Source organism: Calypte anna, chromosome 1, assembly GCF_003957555.1.
Source record: "Calypte anna isolate BGI_N300 chromosome 1, bCalAnn1_v1.p, whole genome shotgun sequence".
In the NCBI taxonomy this organism is placed as follows: Eukaryota; Metazoa; Chordata; class Aves; order Apodiformes; family Trochilidae; genus Calypte; species Calypte anna.
In genome coordinates this window covers 145,915,277-145,936,740 of record NC_044244.1, presented here as the reverse complement: position 1 = coordinate 145,936,740, position 21,464 = coordinate 145,915,277, and the positions used below count along the sequence as shown (strand labels likewise).

General features: G+C 40.1%; 1 protein-coding gene across 1 annotated transcript in view; it reads left to right on the top strand.

Moving 5' to 3' along the window:
• Nucleotides 1–21,464, top strand: part of PCCA (propionyl-CoA carboxylase subunit alpha) — a 276,373-nt gene that overhangs the window by 249,789 nt on the left and 5,120 nt on the right. Inside the window, exon 22 of the mRNA XM_030446329.1 lies at nt 9,305–9,445. Within this exon, the coding sequence (XP_030302189.1) occupies nt 9,305–9,445 (141 nt within the window). The remainder of the gene's footprint in view (nt 1–9,304; nt 9,446–21,464) is intronic.

Here is a 21,464-nt window from a genome sequence, read left to right as displayed (position 1 = left end):
TTATTGTTATATAATAAGCAGGTAAAATGTTTTTGCACATTTAAAATGCTTATAGGAATACAACAGTTGGTTGGTTTTCGTTTTTCTTTTTTTGTTTTTTTAATTATTAGTACATGTTAAACCCACTGGATTATAAAATGGGACTAGTCAGGTTTAACCAAAATGTCTGATAATATTTTTTTTCCCTGCTGCAGATCATATTCCATATTTAGTGGATATGATTTTGGAAATGCTTAGATGTGGAATTTGCCTTATGCTAATAACAGGTCCTGATGGCTACTGTAGGACTGGTTACCTGTGAAAAGTTAGGCAAAAGCCTGCAAGATTGGAACATGTTTGAGAAAACAAGATGTTGCTTTTCTTTGTGCAGATTTTTTTTCCTGCTCTTTTTCAGCAGATTTTATCAGAGAAATATGTATTATTCCAGTAGGAATTTCTGGGTTTTTTGTGACATAAAAAGCAAATTGCTAATGACTTAACTAAACTGTTTTCCTGAAGTTGCAAACATTTTGTCAGGAGCCTGTTTTGAACCTCTGCGCAGATGAACTGAGGCAGTGGTGGTGGTGTCTGTTGTGTTCCACACGTGGTTACTCCAGGCGGTTCTGCCTGGGTTTTTCATTAAATAGTGAATATAAAGTAAATGTTTGAAGTATAAGTTGACAGTATTTGAAGCATGGGAGTGATGAAAGTGATGCATTATGTCAGAGTAACATACTGACATTATCAATTATGTGTTATTAAACAGCTTAGCTAACAGAATGATTTACCTTGTGTTTAACTGCCCTTTTCAATTAAAGGTAGAAAACGCTGTAGAACTAGGGTACAGTCATAGAAACCATATATTTTCTCCTGTTAACACCAGCACTACTGACATGCAAGTGATGGAAGTGTTGGCATTTTGCTGCAGGCTCTAATGGGCTAGTTTAAATGGTCTGAAAAAAAAAAAAAAAAGTGATTAATGATTAGGAACAGGACTGTTACACAGCTTCACAGCTCTTTTCCTCAATGCGTTTCCATTTATGTCAACTAGCTACACACTTGGGAGGTGTTATTTCAAAGTAGTCAACACTGTTTGTATTATTTTTCCTACTGCCATTTGTTTCTGTTTCATAGGTCCCTTTGGTTGACCAGATAGAGCTAGCGTTTCCTTGAAGTAGGAGGCTTCAGAGATAAAGGAGGATAATCCACAGGCTTTGTACATCTGATGACTAAAATCTAAACTGTTGAACTCTACAGTCATTTCAAAACAGTGAATGCTGTCTTTAACATCACTCTATTCCTCTTTGGTGTATTGTGTTGGAAATAATGTAAAGGTTCCTCTCAAAATAATTGAAGCACTTTGTGAACCGGTACCCGATTCTCTTCTATTCACTTGATTTTGCAGGAAGCAGTAATTTGTACATTAGTACTGCTTGTTTGTAATGGGTAACTGTCCACCCCTGAGCCCTCCTTATATACATGGATACACATACACACACATACATATTTCTGATTTGTATTTCTTTGTGAACTGAGCTCAATACTGTAATACTTTACCACCCCCACTGAAGTAAGAATGAGCTTCCATTTGTAGGAAAATCGAGTAGTTCCAAAGGAAAACTAAAAATGAGGTTGGAAAACACCGTATCTCACTCTTTTTAATGAACCTTAGGACAGTGAGATACCGAGTAGGCATAATGCATTCTCTTTGCTCTTTTAAGCTAAGGCAGTATCAAACGCTGAAAAGTAGTGGTGATTGAACACTGAAGGGGAAGGTAACATATTTTTTCAGAAGTTTGTTTCACCGTGCTAAGATTTTAGAGCTCATGGCTGAAAGTCAGCATTCATCAGTACGTATCATGTTGTGAGTGAGGGAAGTATGTTATCTTAGAATAGCAAATTAAGTAATATTTTAGTTTCCAGCATTTTGTCTTGGCATTTTGTTAGCGATCAAAGTGCGAAGTCTTAGCTGTGTGCGAGTTCAGCCAAGTTTTCTGAACAAGAAGCATACATATAATAATTTGGAGGCAAAGGGGAAGTCTTAGTGTAGTTTTGTTTGGAAAAGACCTCTAAGATCATTAAACCCAACCTTTAACCCAGCACTGCCAAGTCCTCCATTAAACTGTGTCCCTAAGCACCACATCTACACATCCCTTAAATACCTCTGGGGATTATAACTCCATCACTTTCCTGGGCAGCCTGGTTGAGCATGATTTAGAGTTCCTTGGCATTGGCCTCAGCATGTAGGCTAGAGCCACTCTTCTTCAGAACAATTAAGCCAAAAAGATTAGAAGTGTCTGTAGGACAAGCAGCATGGCTTGCAGGTGAGCCTGTGACCCCAGGTGGATTGTCCTTGAATGTGATGCTCAAGATGGCATCGTGTAGCTCATCTTCCTTTCATAGTGCTTTTCATAGCCACTTTTTCCAGGAAACCAAGGCTCAGGCAGGCATGTGGCTGGTGCCTTGTATGAGTTTGTCCCCTGGGTTCTCAGTAACTTTGGCTCCCTTGGTTGACTTCAACCAAAATGTAGCAGAGGGGGGAAGGTCCTGAAAGCATTATGGTCCAACACATTTCATGAATGTTTTCCTCCAGGTGGAGGAGGGAGCTGCATCTCAGTGTGGTAAGGAGTGTGGGCAGAGGGTTAGGTCAAACTCATGGGTTTTTTTAAGGCAAGAGACTCTGCTCTGGGGAGTGCAGGTACAAAGGCTCCCATGGCTATAATGCTGTTTTAGAGATGACCAACTACAAACCCCATGTGTGAGAAAGCAGCTTTCATGTATCCTGATGTTGACACAGCTATTCCTTAGTTTTGAGTGGTTCTCTTCTCCCCCATACGTGGAACGGGATTGTCAGGGAATTTCTTGCATGTGCAAGGGGTAGAATTCATGTAGTTGTTACTACAGATGTGTGAAGCTGCTTCCCTTCTTTATTACAACTTTTAGCACCATCCATTTAAATATCTTGGTTTGGCTGATGCTTTGTTTTGTTTCAATTATTATTATTTTAAGTAGAGACAAAGTTTGTGTTTAAAGAGCCTGCATTTCTAGTCCCCAGGTAGGTCAGGGGAGCATCTGCTGTGGATAGTTTTCAAATGTTATGTATTGACTCAGCCCCTCAAAATCCAGGCAGGGTAGTGACTATTCCTAGGGCATGCCTACCCTTGCAACATGTGTTTTGGAAGCTCGGGTTGAGGTTCATTGCACACATCTATTCATCAGGTTTCTTGCTTGGCTCGGGTTCGCTACTCAGATTCTGTTCTGAAATGATGATGTAAAATGTATATATTTTTTCCTACGCACCAGTGCAGCACTTTTCCCCCCGTAGTTCATAGCACGGCTGCTTGTGGGCAGGTTTCAAAAGGAACCTCATCTCCATATGGTTGTACTCGATAATCCTTTATCCACCATCTTCAGCTCTCATTCCATTGCTTTCTTGCCTGTGGCTACGTTTCTATCTCTGCATCAATTAGCACAGTGATTTATACAACAAGCAAGCAGTTTAGAGGTAATGGTACACAATTAACATCTCATTCCACCATAAAGGGTATGCTAAATACCCCAGTCACTGCTTTCTCTGCCTGGAATTGAAATAAGTGTTTGTCCTAATTCATATGCTATCTGATGTGAAGTGGGCCTGCTTTGTACAGCACTACACCATTAATCTAATTACAGATAGCTGCAAATGAAGTGCTGTCTGAGCACAGAGACCGAAGAAAATAGCGCTTTTGTCATTTAGCCTGACTCCGTGAAGCAAGATCGCACTTCACACGGCAGCACGGCAGAATGGGAATCTGAATAATATTGCTGCCTGTTGCATCTTTTTCTAATTACAACAGCGTTGTAAACACAACCGGGCGCGGATATAAATAGAGCTGTAGAGACGCTGTCATGTGGGTTGTAGGGGAAAATCCTCAGTGTGCTGTTGTATTAAATGATGCATCCTGATTGACAGCTACCTTGAGACTGCGCTGATGGAGTTGTCAAAGCTCTCGGCGAACAGACTGCTCCAGCCACTGACTGCAGCGGCAGCAGCCGCCTCCGAGCATCCGAGCATCCATCCCCCCCGCTCCTGCCACCTCGCTCGGCGGCAGCCCCGCTCCGAGAGCAGGACTTTTCCAGGCTTCCCGTCTGCACCTTCTTGGTTCCGCCTGTTCAGGCTTAGTCTGAAGCCGAGAGGAATTTTTTTTTTTTTTTTTTTTCCTCATGGCTTTAACCCTTGTTAGGTTTCTCGAGAGTGTTAATTACGTATTAAAGAAGGAACGGGAAGTGGGAAATGTGGCTGAATTACAATTCTAATTAAGTTTCTGCTGCTGGAGTGTGTACTTTATGGTGGTGAAGCTTCTTTCTTTGCCTTTTCTTGCTACTGAAAGGCTCATGATTTTTGTGGCTGTTTTTGGTTTGGTTTTTTGTTGTTGTTGTTTTTTTAACTCTCCATATCACGTTGAGTGCTTGCTCCTCCTCCATTATACTCTTAAGTGCCTTTATTTTGTGCAGGTGTTCATGCCAATCCTCACCACCACCCTGGGGAAGTAAATTAGTTTTAGAACTCAGAGCTCAGGAAAAAAAAAAAAAAGATCCCTGTGATTTGCAGAATGTCATTTTTCTCCTTGTTGAGTGAAAAATCCTTGGCTTGGGAAGAAGGTAGTGCCTGACACCTTTGAGAAATACAGAATAAGTATCTCATTTTCCTGTTTCATTGCCGTGGTGGAAATCTAAGCAAGGTTGTGATCACTAATTTAAAAAGCATAATGGTTGATTAAAAAGGCAGAGTGCTCCTTGTGTTTGGCACTGGTAGTATTGCTTTGAATGATGACTGAATAACATGCTAGTTGTGAATCTGTGACAGGCAAACCACAGGTGACAACAGCTAAGTGACTTGAGGCAGGATGCAGATTAGGAGTGTTAAAGGGAAATTACATGACCACAGTTAACAGATCTCACTGATTCAACAGAATGAGACTGCAAGGTTGGTGAAAGTAATCAAGACACACAGCAGACAGTCTCTACTGAAACCTGAGCTATGTAAGATTTTCATTCTTCTGACCACAAAAATGACAGACATTTGAAAAACATGGTTGGCCATCTAGCTAAAGCACACTGAAAATCCACATCTGGTCAGCAGTGCAAATACCACTAGAAGTAATATGCGTAGTGATACATTAGATTGCTCTATAAAATCTCCAATGGAGTTTGGACATTTACAGCTTCTGGGGAGACAAGTTTCAGGTGGATGGGCAAGATCATATTTAGTAAACTAACATGAGATGCAAGAGAGTGCAGTTTTGAGCCTTTTGCTGAGGATTTACAATATGCTGTTGTACACAGCAAGGGAACCCCATCTGTGCAAGCTACAAAACTTGTTTTTAGGCAAAGATGGGGGCAGATGTGTTTTGGCCCCCTCTTTTGTAGCAGCCACTCTACCTCTTGTCTACTGACTTGGGGGATCAGTACAGTTGATATCTACAGAAAACCTCCACAAAACCTGAGGTATATTTTTCAGTGTATTTGCTTTCTTTCCTCCTACACTCCCTTTCATTGCTATTATTACACCTTTTTTTGTGTGTGTGTTCTTTTTTGTTAGGGAGATTTAGTTGTAGGAGTGAGTTTTGCGTTACATAAAAATGCAATTCATTTAGCAGGAGAGTAGAGACCAGGATACTGTTACCCTTAGAAAACCATTAAGTAACATCACTTCCCTACTATAATTTTTTGTCAACTGGTTGTGGACTCCAGCAGTCTTGTGGAAGAGAAACACCTGTTTTCTGTGCCATCAGACTCTACACAGCTCCTTTCAAGTACCTCTGTCAACTTTGACTGGCAGAATTGGGCTCTGAAATCCTGTGGAGTGGAGCAGTGGCTGGTGACAACTCCTCATCAGCTCAGATCTGGTGGTTAGCAGCTTTCCTTGCTCTGAGAGCCCACTCACAATCTCTTTATGACTCCAACAGATGTTTCTTTTGGTTTAAGCCAGTGGAAACCTTCTGGTCTCTATTTACAACCCAAACTTTACAGCCTTCCCCAAATTACACCCCTTCTTTCTCCCATCTCCTCCTCCTCCTCCTCTTCCTTGTGAGGATAAAGGGAAAAACCCCCTGAACTTTGTCCACTTATCAAAATTCCTGCTTTGTATGCTCAACGTTCTCCTGGCAAAATCAAAGGCATAGCAGCATTGTTAATCATGTCATGAACAAATGGGGTGTATTTTTAATTGTCTTTGTTGTAGCAGCACTGGCAGGAATTGTTTGTCTGTCCTGCTCTTCCCTGAGCCACAGGCTGCCCCTTGGGGAGCTGAAGAGCCCCCCTGCAACCCCTCTGCACACCTCATCCCCCAGAGATATGAAACAAAGGGACACTTAAGTGGGTATTTAGTGGGGTTCAGCCAGCAGCAGAAATACATCAAAGGTAATCTTAAAGAAGGCACCTTTTTTTGCAGCTTTGTCTTTTTATGTTCTAAAAGGTCATTTGTGAACCAACTGTGCCAAAAAAGGCCTTTCCCCAGAAGTTTACTGTTGTTATTTTTTACTTTTTGATTACAGTAACTTGCTTATCCCCCAAACAGACTAAAGAACAATAAACAAATACAAAAGGAAAAGGAACAGGTCATCAATAACAAAGACTTGCGTTTTAAAGCTTTGAGTGTACTGACTCTTACATCTCACTCCAAGCAAAGCAGGAGTCCTGCAGAGAAAGGAATCTAAAAGATATGAAAATTATAAAGATAGTAAAAACAATGTTTGGTAGGGATATTTTAGCTTGGTGTGGAGAACTGAGCTTTAAAGTGCAGCATACTGAGGAGCATGGTTTTCCCCCCACTGCTGTACATTGTGGAGTGCACAGGGAATTTTGTATTTCAGTCCTTGCAAAATCCTGTAACCTAGATGAATGCAGAAGGTCCAGCTTTCACTTCAATTTTAAATTTTTGAAATTGGGCAGCTCAGAAATGTTACATGTGGCTTAAAAAACTAACTGGCATCTAAACCTTATCCTTTGAAATAGTATCAAAATAGTTTCTTGCAAGAGGCAGCAATACAGTCCACAAATCTAACTTATTTCTGTATTCTTTCTTTTTTAATTTTTTTTTATTATTTATTTTCAAACTCTGAGTACAAAGAAGACACTAACCATGGATACTGAAACTGTGCAATTTGATGTAATTATATTCCCCCCCATAGATTTAATGAAGGACTTTTAAGTACAATTTATCTTTGATAAATAGTCCCTCTGCACAGAATGTTTATTAGATTGACAGCAGAATACACTCGGCGAGCTTTTTTTCCTTGCCACTTATGACTCAGATGAATTTTAATAGGAGTAAAAAGCTTTTATTTGCACAGTAATTTCACTTAAGGATCATATCCTTCAGAAAACTGGCAGACACTTGTATGTCTTGATTGCAAAACAGACACTCAAGAGCAAAGAAACACGCATAAGATGTTATTATTCGACTTGTCACACTGCTGCAATTCTATTTGCAACTTATGTCATCAAATCTCCTATAGGCATCACCTCCCCTCTCCCTAGGCACACATGGCAAGTGTGTTCATATGTGTGCAGCCACACAGCCACACTTTACTTTCAGGAAAAGGTATTTTGAGGGTCACACCGCTTCCAGTGTAGCTGCTTGGGCAGGGGAAGAACGAGGCTGTGTTTTTGGGGCGTTGGAAAACGTGAGTGCCACAGCCTTAATTGTCACGATGATGCCCGCAGGAGGCTCGGAGTTAAAGGAGCTTTTTGCATACAAAATGGTGCCGGTTTTCCTCTGCCACATCAGTTGTCACCAGGGCACACGTTTGGGAATGGGTTCTCCAATCTCCGGGCGCTGCTTACAGCTTCAGGGAATGTTGTTGGGGCATTTGCTGGGGCATTTGTGGTAGGGGATCGATGCTTTTAGCCATTTGCTTGAATTTCAGATGAGAAGCAAGCGTTTCTAACTGAGTGGCTCCACTGTTTGTTGCACATCATCTTGTGTCTCCAAACGCCATTTGCGGAGGACGGTAATCCTCTGTTAGGTATTTTTAATTTGGCTTTGAAAGCTGTTTTTTAAAGATGTCATTGCTGCAGAATTAATCACCTTTTGCATGTATTTATAAACGCCGTGTTCCGCTCTGCAGAAGCAGAAGGCAGAGTCCCCCTTTACCTTCACCATAAGGATATCGCCTTTTTTCTGTCCGTGTAAAAATGGAAAGTAAAGACATTTTATTGCTAATAAAACAATAGCTAATTATTTTGGAGGAAAACATACTGTTCAAAGCAAGGTGTTGAACTTTACATCAGCAAAATACACATTTGAATTGTAAATGCGTTTCATCCGGTGCTGATTATTAAAACCTTTGTTTAAATTACTGCTGAAGTGCGGTGCCGGTCTTCACTCCCTTGGCCTTGGAGAGGAGGGAGTTTCCCGCAGAGACCTGCTGCCATCTACTGGCTCCTTGCATTCGTTTTCCAGTGCACTGGGACAAACCTGAAGGCCATTTGTGTAAACGCAATGGATTGCCTCCCAAAAGTGACCACAAGTTTCGAAAAACTAAAATCCTGGAGTTTAAGCTAGCGTACACATGTTTTCATAAAGCTTTGTTTGAAGGGATGCTCGCTCCCAGATTCTTGAGGTTCATCGTGCTCGTTTCCATTTCCAATTGCTATAAAAGATACCAGAGAAAACCTTCTTTTTTCCTCGAGATAGTTAACAGCAGCTGAACAATTTTTTTTACTACAGCTAGAATATATTCAGATGATACTTCCCCAAAATGCTCCATCATTCTGCATGTGCATGAAAAAGTGGGAGACAAATTGTTTACTATGTTCTAATTGTAAAATCTGAACAAGTTGTTCGCTTGCAACGTTAAAGACATGCTAAAAAGAAATGTTTAGAAAGGTGAAAATAATGCTTAAAATCAGTCATGTCACTGAAAATCTGACAGACTTTCCCAAAAGGTCAATTTCCAGTTCGGCACAGCACTGGAAACTAATCCCTCAATATTCTGTATCCAATAAAGGTAATGTGCAGTAAGCATTAAGGCTATTTCTGTTTTAAAAATTTGTATATACTCTGTCTGACCTCCAGTTTTAAAGAAATCTGACTTCTCTTTACTGTACTTGATTCTTTCCCTTTATGTGCTCGTTGCTGCAGATCGGGGGTTGCGTATTTTTCTTTCCACATCCTGAAAAAGAAACCCTCAATAAAGATTTCAAACTGATTTTCAGACACTCCAGTGAAGAATAGATAACAGATGTGTTTTATAAAAAACATGCCTTAAGTTAGTGGAGGTTACTGATTGGAATTCACCAAGGTGCAGTTTTTTGAAACATTCCTCTTCCTATTCTTTAGTACAAATTACAAATACTGACGAAGGTTGCTGCAGAGCTGAGCAAGTACATGCCAGAGAAAGCAGCAGAGGACACCTCCAGCATTTTGAGATCTCCCATGCCTGGAGCAGTGGTGGCAGTTTCTGTCAAGCCTGGGGACACGGTAAGAAATGTGATCTTTGTATCTGCATTTTCCTTGTATGTTCTGCACAAATTTCTCCTTGGTGCAACTGAAACTCCAGGTCAGTTGTTCAGGTTTGGTTTGTTGTTTTGTTTTGTTTTGTTTTTTTACCTCACCTGTAGAATGAAATATGCTGAAGGATGTGTGCTGCTTTGCATTTAGATTATTAAAATTAATAAAGAAGCACAACTGGGACTAAATTTGCTTTAAAAGGAATGTTCATTCAAGTCCACAGCTGAAACTCAAAACCTTGGGGTTTTATCACAAGTATATTGGCAGGGGGAAAAAAACCAAAAAGTGCATACGTGCGTGTGTGTGTATGGGCATGTTTGTAAGTTCATTTGTGCTGTTAGTGCAAGCAGGAAAGGATTGTCAATTTTCTGTCCTGAAGCAATGAAAATATTACTTAGGCACAAGGGACACAGAACAGGTATTTAAATTTCTTGTTTCTCCTTCCTTGCTTTTTTGTTTGTTTTTTTATTTGTGATTGTTTTTGTTGTTGTTTGTTTGGGGGTTTTTGTTTTTGTTTGTTTGATTGATTTTAGCTTGGTTTTGTTTGTTTTGTTTTTAACAATTCCCGTGGTATCCCTTCACAAGACATACAACTTCCCTGAACTGGGAATGATGTGCTGGGGTTTCCCAGTCTCTTATGGGAATCTTCTTGTCGTGCAGAAGGAATAAAATTGACATAGAGAAGGGCAACAAAATGCACCATTGCTGTCCTGGAGATTTCCAGTGCTGCTTATCTCACACTGCTTCCGCCTGGAAGTGAATGCAAATACTGTGTTTTAGACTTAGATATAAATACTCACTTAAACTCAGCTGTATATGGAATTGTACCACATTGTGCCTACCACATTATTTCTTAGGTCAGGGCCCTTTTCTTTCATAACTGTTGAAAGCAGTAGAGTGCTGCAGATCAGGAAGATTTGAATCAGATTGTGCAGATTAAAGTACTGCTGTCTGTTAAATGATGCCAGAAACATTTATGTGACACTTAGGTACAGAAAGTTTTAGTTGCAGAGTTCATAATTTTTGGTGCTCTTGAGAGATGGTGTAGAAGTGGGATCAAGATTGCTATTCTGAAATTAGGGCTGCACTTACTATGTGATGAGTATCAGTTGTGCTGGTAATGTGTTTGCCTTCCTTTTGCTATGATGCCGCTTTTGGGTTTAGACTATTTGGATATTTCTCGCTATTTACAGAGAGAAGAAAGTTGTCATGTTAGTATTAAAGATCTGTGGGTGCAAATATTTATATTAATGAAGACATTTCTGAGAAAACCAAGCAAAGTACAGCTGAGCAAAGATTAGGAAGAGAAATTATTTTAGCTTCTACACTTGGTGTTATGGTTCTGTCATCTATACACCTGCACACACACACACTTCATTCCTTTAGAAACAGCAGTATTCGGTTAAAATTAATCGTTATGTCCTTGCATGGAATGAGAAATCTGTGGTTTCTGTGTCTAGGCAATATGAGTGGCTGAGTAACAGAGATTTTTTTTTTTTGCCAAGAATGAAGTGAAAAGGCAAGGATCCTTTAAGACAAGGATTTTGAGCCTTATTTAATTTAAATTTTGTGGGTTTTTTTCCTGAAGTTATTCTGTTAAATGTTACCAGCTGCCTTGCCCTGCAAAATAGTTCTTGTGATCTTGAAGGAATAGAACCAGCAGAGAAGGAGGCCACAGCCAAAGGGATTTTAAGTAAATAAATGAACCTCCCTCCACAAATCCACAAGTGGTGCAGAGCATCAGACCACAAGTTGTTAAATAATGTGTGGAGATGTTTTTTTCCCCCTCTTCTCCTCTCCTGCCGCTTTTTACTCCAGGCACTGAGCGGCAGAGCATTTCCCGGCATAATCTGTGTTCTGCTGACCTGAGCTTGTCAGTGCTAATTGTGTGGCTTTAATTGCAAAAACACATTTACGTTATTGAAAAGGGTTTTAAGTTAAATCCTTCCTTTTCAGGACGAGTGTCAAGGCGTTAAAAAAAACCAAAAAAAAACCCAACCAACGAGATGAAAGTAACATCAGCTATTGGCACTGGATAAGCAGTGGCGTGATTCAGATTACACATCTCGGCTGTCCATCAGGAGCCAGCTCACTCACTACAGCTGTTCAAGGCATGATGGGCAGGAAACTGTATCTCCCTGAAAAACACAGCTCTTTTTTTTTTGCACTGCTTGGGGAAAGTCCGATTTCTTTAGTCTGCTGAAAAGATGGGAATTTAAGTAGCTCCTAGTGTGTGTTTGCAGCTGGGTTTGGCGTGGTGTGTGAAAACAGCACGGCTGAAAAATGGAGAGCACGAGGTTGTTGTCCATCTTTTCACTCAGGTGTTGCTGCAATAAAGCTGCCTGGTTAGTAGCTGTTCTGAGAGTGTTTTCTCCTAACCCATGATCTGTACTAAGCAGGGCAGCACAGTCCCTGCTCCAGTGCTGTGCTCACAGGGTGATGCTCTCAGAGCAGTCAGTACCACAGGGAGCTGGGTTGTGGTACCCCTCCTTCAGGTGTCACTGTACAAATGGTGGGAGGAACTCCTAGAAAAAGGACATCTTGTCTCTGTCTGAGTGGCCGTGCTTGTAAACTCAGGTTTATTGCTTGTGGTTCAGCTATAAGGGCATTGCACCCAGTCAGGTAAACCATATGGTGTTTGTTAGTCCCTCTCCCTGCTTCCTTAGCCAAACGAGAAGGCGACGCTGATCTCTGTGTTAGTTTTTCTCACTCCATGCATCACTGTTTTTCCTTGAAGCACAGTGTTCTCATTTGGCTGCTGTTGCTGAAAAATACTTTGGTCTGTTGAAGCCCAACAGAAGATTGTGTGAGCATCCTCTATCCAGCTGGTCTGATAAGCAGTTTTCAATTCATTTTTGGCAAAAGATCCTGCATTTGCAAGGAATTTATTTTCTTTTGTCTGTAAGATGATCTATAGATTTTACTAACACAGTGGGGAAGTGATGTTTGTCATTTAGAGAAAAGCAGAACTCGTGATGCTGCCAATTTTTTTAGCTTTTTAGTTACTGTCTACTTACTTTATTTTCCTTCATGTGATCAGAAGACTGTAATTAGTTGTCACTCAGTTATTCCTGGAAACACAATGAAGGCACTCAGAAGCAAAAAGCAACATAAACAACAAAACAATTTGAAATCTCGCTGACTGGAAAGAAGGTTAATTATTTAGAGAGAGAATACTGTAAAATTTAGCTTACATTCCTCATGATAGCATGGTCACATTGTGTAGGAAATAACCTTTTTGGTGAGTGAGGTTTATTTTGCAAGCAGATTGTTAATCACAAGCATGGATTTGGATGAAATTCGATTTTGAGAGAGTCCCTTTTTGGTGACCAAGGGTCACTTTTGGTACCAAGAGTCAGAGAAACCACTGGGCTTCTAGAGTCCAGGCAAGGGACTTGCTTTGTGTCTGCTGGCACCGATGGCAGCAGGAGCCAGCCCTGCTGTCACACAGCAGAATTTTCATGCCAGCTCGCGGAGATGGCACTGCAAGTGGTTTCAACCTCACCACAAATGCACAGCCATAAAACCCTACTAAAACTGCACAAATTCACTGCTATACTTAGAGGGCTGGAAACAAGCAGGGAGTTGCAAATATTATTTCTTCTTTGTCTTGAGTCGCCTGGCTTGATTTTTGTGCGTGTGGGATTCTGTGCACTGAAACTGCAGCAGCAGGAGGGAAAGCCCAAGACCTCGATATTTGGATGTTTGAACAGGTAAAGCAGTGTTGTCAAACTCCATTTGAGGCAGGCACCCAAAGTGCTCCCACACCTCAGTGTGACTTCGGCAGTCTGAGGTATCCACAGCAACACAAAAGGATTTATTTTAGCTGGCTTGATTGCCTTTTGGTCTTTGCTATGCTTTCACCTTTGAAGAGAGTTTTTAATTTCTCAGTTTTCTCTCTGTTAGAAACACACTTCTGTTGGTTGTTTTTCTTTTTAAATTAAATTAGACAGTACAGGTGGCATCACTAAGCCAAGCACTGGTCAATCAGCTAACACCAGTACTGGAACTGGACTAACACCAGTCACTGTAATGGTTCCCCCATCTATAAATATATAAAAATAAAGCAGTTCTGGGTATACACTACAGAGTTACCGAATCTTTGCAGAACTATGGCTAAGTGGGAAAAAAAAAAAAAAAAAAAGAAAAAGGACAGTTAATTATGTTGACCTAAATTTTTAAGTTTCCTCACTTCTTTCCAGTAATTCAAGATTGATTCCAGGTCTTGGAAGTCACAACCATTCAAACCAGTCTTTAAATGGAGTTTACTCATATCGCATATCTTGTAATTTCAAATCAGTACTCCTGTAGCCATTGGTGTTAATACCACATGTAATGTTTTTTTTTTCTACCAAGATGTTATCTAAGAGCTGTGTATGATAATTATCAGTAATTTCAGAACCGAGCAACTTGAAAGCTCCTTTTTCATTTATATAACTTAAAAAACACACCCCTATCAGTGATCCCATGTTTTAAAAACAACTGAGGAAGATGTTGTGAGCTGCATTCCAGTTCTTCTAAACAGCATTCCTCTTCCAGTTCAGTTGCATGCACATTATTTTAACTCCTTTTGTTGTTCTTTCAAAAAATAACTTTAAAAAAAAAATCTTTCTCCACAATTTTCCATCTCACAAGCCTAGGAAAGTTCTTGCTGTGGGAAAAAGATATGTTTTGCTTGACCTCTACTGCTGAAATGCTCACTACTGAAAACCAAACCAAAACAGCTTCCTAAATTCAGTTTCTCACTACATTGTTCATTCTTGTGAAAGAAAAGATGGAGTGATAAAGTTACCTGTTGCCATCAGCCAGTTGTCTGGTTTTTTATATTCTACTTGCCCTTCAGACCTCAAAATTATAAAAAAATAAATTAATTTTCTTATCTTATACTCTAATTATACTTGTTGAAATTTATAGAAGATAAATAACAACCAGGGAAAATAGTAAAAAATGTACTTGTAACAGTTCCACATTTTATTTAGGCAAATATGATATCAATTATGTAAGATATTCTTAAATTCAAATAAGGTTTTTCTCTTGTGTTTTTTTCTCTTGTTTTTTTTTAATTGTTGTTTTTTCCTTTTTCTTTTCTTTTACCTCCCTTCCTCTCTCCTGTTCTTCAGAGATCCCAAAGAAAACACAAACTGCACTTTTCAGCTAAAGGGAGTTTGCAAGCTTGACCAAACGTGGTCAAAAGCCTCATGTAGTTTTTGTGATTCTGTGCATTAAATAATTTCTGGCGTGTATTTTTGTGGGTGAAAAAATAATCAATTGGTAAACAGAAAATGAGAACATTTTTGTTGTTGTGAAATTTCATGAGTAAAAGCATTCAGATATTTCACCATTTTTATACCACAAGACTTCAAGTAAAATTGTGGTCACATTAAAAAATCCATAACTATACTAATTGCTTTTAATGTTTTTGTTGCTTTTTTGTTTGTTTGGGTTTTCTTTTCTTTGTTTGTTTTTTATATTTACTCAAATAGATTTTTCTTCTAGATCTTTTTGCAGTTGCCCAGTCCTAAGATTTGTGTTGGACGACGGTGTAATTAAGAGTGAAATCCTATTCTGATGATGAGGCACAAATATTCAATATCACTAGAGTCCCCTCCTAGGGGAAAGATGCTGCAGTCCTTTAAAGAGAAATAATAGATTTTAAGAATTATTATTATTATTTATTATTGGTATGCTTTGCCTTTTCAAATTATAATCAACTTTATGTTTAATATATTCATACAAATCAATATATATATTAATTCACATATATCCATTATGTTGATATTGAATTACATTATGTGTTTATTTAGATTATATGTTTATTTAGATTATATTTATTTGGATTATATATTTATTTGGATTATATATTCCATTTATTATAAGTAACTGTGGACTTGATGATCTTGGAGGTCTTTTCCAACTTCATGATCCTATGACTGGTAGCTGTTAGTGAAATAGCTGACCAATAAAGACTGCTGTGATGGCAACTAAGCCTTGCCTTGGGCTGAGTAGCACCCGAATCCCTCCCAGAAGTTCTTTCCCTGCCTGCAGATCACTTCCCCCCCACGCTGGGATCTCAGGAGCAGTTGGGGAAGTTGTGTTTTGGATAAGTGGGAGTGCAATGGCCAGCGCTGATTGCTGTTGGGGGGACATCCCTGACCTTTGGTTAGCCAGAGGTCACAAAATTTGGGATGTGCTATCTTCCTGAAAGGAGCGTGGCAAAAAAAGTTTAATAATGGTTTGTCAAGTGCTTTTAATTGCCACTAATTATATTTGCAGCTCTGTAGCTCCCGTTTCAAAGTTAATTTGGAAAGAAGGGAAAACCTGCACTAATTGTTTTACATGGTAATGGACAATGTAAAGGAATTTCAATTGCTGCTCATCCAATTCCTCTTGATTTGTTTTCTTGTTGGGTGCTTGCTTGCCAGATTGCCAACAAGTCAGAGAGAAAAAAATCTGGGAAGGGAATGATACCAGCATGGACTAAGCTTAAACAACAAATAAACAAACAAAAATCCCACTATCTTCTTAAGGGTTTTTGATGGTGAAATGTGTACTTAATTCACAGTTTATTGGTTTTGCACAAGCATAAACAAGATGAATGCTTGTAATTATTTTGCAGAAGGCTACAAGAGGAGGGATTCATAGGGATTTCTTACGGCACAGTCTTGTGTTGTTCCTTCTTACTTACAGGGCTCAGTAGGCACATGAGTCACAGCATAATGGAAATTTAGAGGGATATTTGCTGGTGTCTCCCCAAAGCTGTAAAAGGAGATATCAATAAAATCCAATTCTCACTTAATTTTTAATCAAATCTAAGACTGTTTTTGCATGGGGCTGTCATTGTTTGTTTGGTTGTGGTTCTTTTTTTTTTTTTTTCCCTTCAGCCCTAAGAGCCTTAAAAACGTAACACATTGGAGCACCTGTGTTCTAAGTACAATGGTCCTAAAAATGTTACTGGGGGATTTTCACTTTTGTAGGCAAATCAGCAGGGTTGATATTGATCCATCTTTTTAGGGAGCCACAGTGCAGCAGAAGGTGATACTGCAGAGGGCCCCGTAAACCCTCGGAGCCTTCTGTCTAATTTGGCAGAAAAACACAGAATGTCGGACAACAAAAGACCGATCCGATTCCGTAAGAAATCTTCATCCCTCCCACTCCCTTTTCACAAGATTAAAAAAAAAAAAATAGAAAGGGGGGGGGGGGGTGGGGAAAAAAAAGAGAGAGAGAGACTTAATTTTTTCAGCTGCACACAATGATTTGGTGCTCACTCTTGCATTGAAACAGTTGCTGTCAGAGCAGGCAGGAAACAGTTTTCTTTTAATTGCTGAAATCATTCGGAAGTGCTTCATGCACGGCTTCTATACAGCAGATGCTGTGCATTAATTGGCCTGTGTAGGGCTGACCCAGGGTTCCTTGCAGTGGGCCCAATTTTAGGCAGAGGGTTTAAATAGCTTATTTCTTATTTTGTATAACCTGGCGTACATTATGAGCGCGCTTGCACGTGGTGTATTTCATGGTCTGCAGTTTCTAATGTCATGTGGGTTTCAAAACCTGTGTTTCCCTGGTAATGTACTAGCAGCAGGTAAGCTCTAAATACCATCCATCAGGAGCTAATTTTTTATCCAGATACTCCAATGACTGATGAACCTGTCTTTTGTATGAACGTTCAGCACAGGAGAAAGCCATATGCCCCTGGCACTGGTTCCTATGCATTCTTTACAGTACGTAGCAAGGAGGTTAAGAAAAACCCCAAAGCTTTACATTTACAAGTCTTTTATTTAGCAGTTAGCACTTTCTATAATAGCTTTTTTTTTTTTTTTTTTTTTTTTTTTAAATAGCAGAAGGAGATTTGGGTCTCTTAAAGCAATCTGACTACCGCTACTCGTTTTCTTTATCAAGAATATTGCTGCACACCCTTAATAGGGAACCTTGTTTTGCTACTCCCCGTCTGTTCAAAACAGACCTTAGCCCATTAGAAGGTCCTCCCTTGTGTGGGCAGACCACAGCTGTTACTGTAAATCTCATCCAGTAACTGTATCACCCCCATTTTGTGGCTCTGAAGGATGAAATTGAGAAATGGAATACTGTGCAGTCATCCTTTACGTCTCCAATTTTAGGCCTTTGCACATCATTTTCATGCTTTTATTCCAAATCAAACGACATTAGTGAGCAACACCACCCAGTGATGCTAAATGCCTGGCATCTAAGGTAGCACTCACAATCTTTGTTTTTGGAGAATTTCGGATTCGGAGAGAAGCTGGGGGTTTTGTTGATGGTAGATTTATTTTATTGTATTTATTCTCTCTTATCCTTCCCTCCCACCAGATTTTTCCCAATCTCCAGAATTTTTTGAAAGCAGAAATCTGGACAGTAGTGAGGTGCCTAAGGTGGAGAGTGCTCTCTTATGCCTCCTCAGAGGAAGGGAGAGCTCAGCACGGTTAAGAAACACAACTTTAAAAAGGTCTCTGTTTCTTTAAATCCTTCTGAATAAAGTGGATCTAACTTCTTATGAAGGATATTGGGGGCTTTAATCAGAAATAAGAAGTGGTTTAAGTCATTAGCACAACAAAGCAAACTATAAGCTTGAAGATAAAAGTCTCAGGGGAAAGAGTCCTCTGAAAATAAATGGGACTTGATAGATTTCCATATCATTTATAACTTCCCTTAATTACACTTGGAAGACTTGCCAGTAAAACTGGAAAATTGGCAGCCTATATCCATTATAGTAATTTTGCCGACCATGGCAAGCAGCTGGCTTTACTGGATTTTATTTCCCATCACTCACAATTAATCATCAGCTGGAGATGTCTGAAACTCCTCAAAACGTAGCAATACTGTGTGACATTCAGGCCTCCTTAAAATGCTAAAATCTGCTGAGTAAATGGGCCGAGTTCCCCTTTCCAGGGAACTCATTTTGGTGCGAGGCAGGCTGCTGGTTAATGAGTGCCACTCCGATAATCGGATGCGAATGTGAACCCTGACCTCGTGTCAAAGGAGAGGACGCAGCAAGCTGGATAAAAGATAGGGGGGTCCAGTTCTGCAAACTTTACACCAATTAGACAGGGAGCGGGGAAATACATCAGCGCCCATTGGGTTTATCAGAAAGACTTGTGGGGCTTGTGACCATTTTGTAAGCCTAACACTGAGGACGTCCCTGTCACAATCATTAAGGCTTCGTGGAGTGATGGACAGAAGTCCCGAGGCAAAGCGCAGCACGTTCGCACACATCTCCGGGTAGCAACGCCCGTGGGCCTGCGCTGTCTTTTTGCCTTTCTGAGTTTTGAAGAGACCTCTCTCTAAGTGGAGTTTGTCTTTATGGTCCTCCTGAAGGTGCAGTGAGAACAGCTCGGGGTTGCTGCTTCTCAGGTTCTGCTGCCAGCCCGTGCAGTGAGTGCCTGGTGGGAAATGAGCAGAGACATTGCCCTGTCCTGTGTGTAACCTTTTGGCCGGAGGAGAGAGCAACCACCGTGCAGTCCCCGAGTTACTCAAAGGGTGCTATTGACTGTTCCCAAATTCACATCAGAGTTGTTAGCAACGTCAAGATGTTAAACACCTTCCTCTTTGATTTTTTTCCCTTTTCACTTTTCTTTTTTTTTTTTTTTTCCACTCTGTGAACGGAACAGATACTGTGAGCTGTGCCAGGCAGAAATAAACTCCTGAAATGTAGACTGCAGGTCTACCATTAATCAGGTATTTGTTTTTATATTCTAAGCAGTGTAAAGGTAGATGTGTCTGTAGCATAACCATGAGAAAGATACCTGAGTTTAATTACTTTTAAGATAAGGAGCCCTTTAATTTTACTTGGTTTCGATCAATCAGATTTTTTGCTTGATACTACTTGCCTGTTTTGACAGATTTGGGTCATCACTGAGACCTCTCTAAATGGAAATGTAAAGATGGTGCCCGAAAGAAAAAAAATGGTATGATTTTTTTAAAAAGGGTCCAGACATTGAAAAGGGTCCAGGGACATTAAAAAGGGTCCAGATAAATCCTTAAATAAGATAGAGAGCAGGAACTCGTACACATCGCTGAGGTTTTCATTTGCAGGCTAAATAACAGGCAAAAGGATATGTGCAATTATGGCATGAAAGAAATTGGACAATGCCCAAAAGACTGAAAAAGAGAAAAGAGAGATACAAGTGCCTAATTTTAGGATTTGTCACTTTGCAACACAATGTGTGGAGCTGTAGAGGTTTAACATAAGACCACTAATTAAACTTCTGTGCTTAAGTGACACTTTCACTGAGGTAATTTTCAACAAATTGCACATCATCAGAAGCACTGACACAGCATTTTCACACGTGGTATGTGCTGAAAGTGTCTCCTTCCTTCCAAATTAGCAAGACAAGGAGATGTTAAATGGTCTATACATTTTGTGGGTTATCCTTTCCAGGTGCTGCTTCCTTTGTCACTCACCCAGCAGGTATTACATAAAACACAAAAACTTTATTTTTGAGAAAGGGTGGAAACTGAGGAGAAATGCAGATTCGTGGAGATTTCCATGCCATAGCCACTAATACTTCCTTGCAATTTACAGGTGTACTTAAGTTCAACAGAGGCAGTCCTGTACTTTTCCATTACATATAATTCCAGGACTCTGCTTAGATACTTGCTAACTGATCCCTCTGTACACTGTCCCCCTGGTGAAGCCGTGTTACACTTTGGCAGTCACTGTGAGGCTCACCAGGAGAGCTTCTTCTGCCCTCCAGCACTCAGTTGGGATCTACACTCTTTAGTGTCAGTCTCCAGTAATCTTCAGAGCCCCACGTTCTTGGTGTTCTGATAGCTGAGTTCAACCACAGGATGGCAAATTTGTTCCTGAAATACAGGAGCGAACACCCTCCAACAAACGTTCTTGCCTAAAAAAATTTATTTTTCTCTTTTTTTTCAGCCAGAAGTAGACATCCACGGCTTCCATTTAACCTCAGAAATATCTGGAAAGTTCAGAGCAGGTGGAAGAAAAGCTGAACAGTGAGGTCAGGAGAAAAGGAGGAAAAGCAGGGAAGGAAATAAAGAGCTTCTGGGATGAGGCTACAGGCAGAGCAGCAGGTGTGGAGGGAGGGAGACAAAAGGTGGGGAAATGGAATAGAAGGGAAATAACTGAGGCAAAGAGCAACTCTTTGATACTATTCACTGAATTTGACACTGCTAATGACTTAAGTGCTCACCTGAAGCTTGGGATGGAATTTCTGCAGGTGAAGTGTTGGGTGTTGGCTGTTCTCTGTATCCGGTGAGCCCACTGTGTTCCCATAGCAAACATTTTCCTTATTTACCACCAGGAGCCCATCAGACAGCTGCTGTCAGTCTGTTGGAGAAGTGGTATGCAAGCACCTTATAATGCAATACCTTTTCTTCTGTCTTGCTCAGAATCCATAGGCAGACATCAGTGCTTCCAGACATTCCTTAAAATGTACAGTTGTCATTAGCCAGGAGGAGCTCTGGGAAGTGTTTAACAGTAATGCACACTTTAGGAAAAAAAAAAAAATAAAAAATAAAGATTTATTTAAATCTTCAGAATGCAGTTCATGCAGTATGAATTTGATCTCTGGCTTTACATGTCTGTGGTTCCTCTGAAATCCAACACTTGTTCTTAAATACGTGTTATTAATTTTATATGTATTTAGAGAAGTATTTGTATGTGTATATATGTACATATAAAAACAAACATACTTTGAGGGAACTAACACATATAACAATGCATAGAATAGATCTCTGCAGGTCTTAAATTACCCTCTTTAATGAAACTCTGACAGCAGGGTGAAAATATCCCAAATTTGCTGCAATAATGAGGGATTGGCAGGTTACATCTGTAAACGTGTAAGAAAAAAAAAAAGAAAAAAAAGAAAAAAGAAAGAAAGAAAAAAAGGCTTGTGGGCACTCAGAGCCAGGCATCCCAGACAGGTGTCCCCTCACAAGTCCTAAATACTGGCATGTAGGACCCAGTGCCCTGCCCTCTCTGGCATAAATCACCTTTGTGTGCTGGGTTACAGGA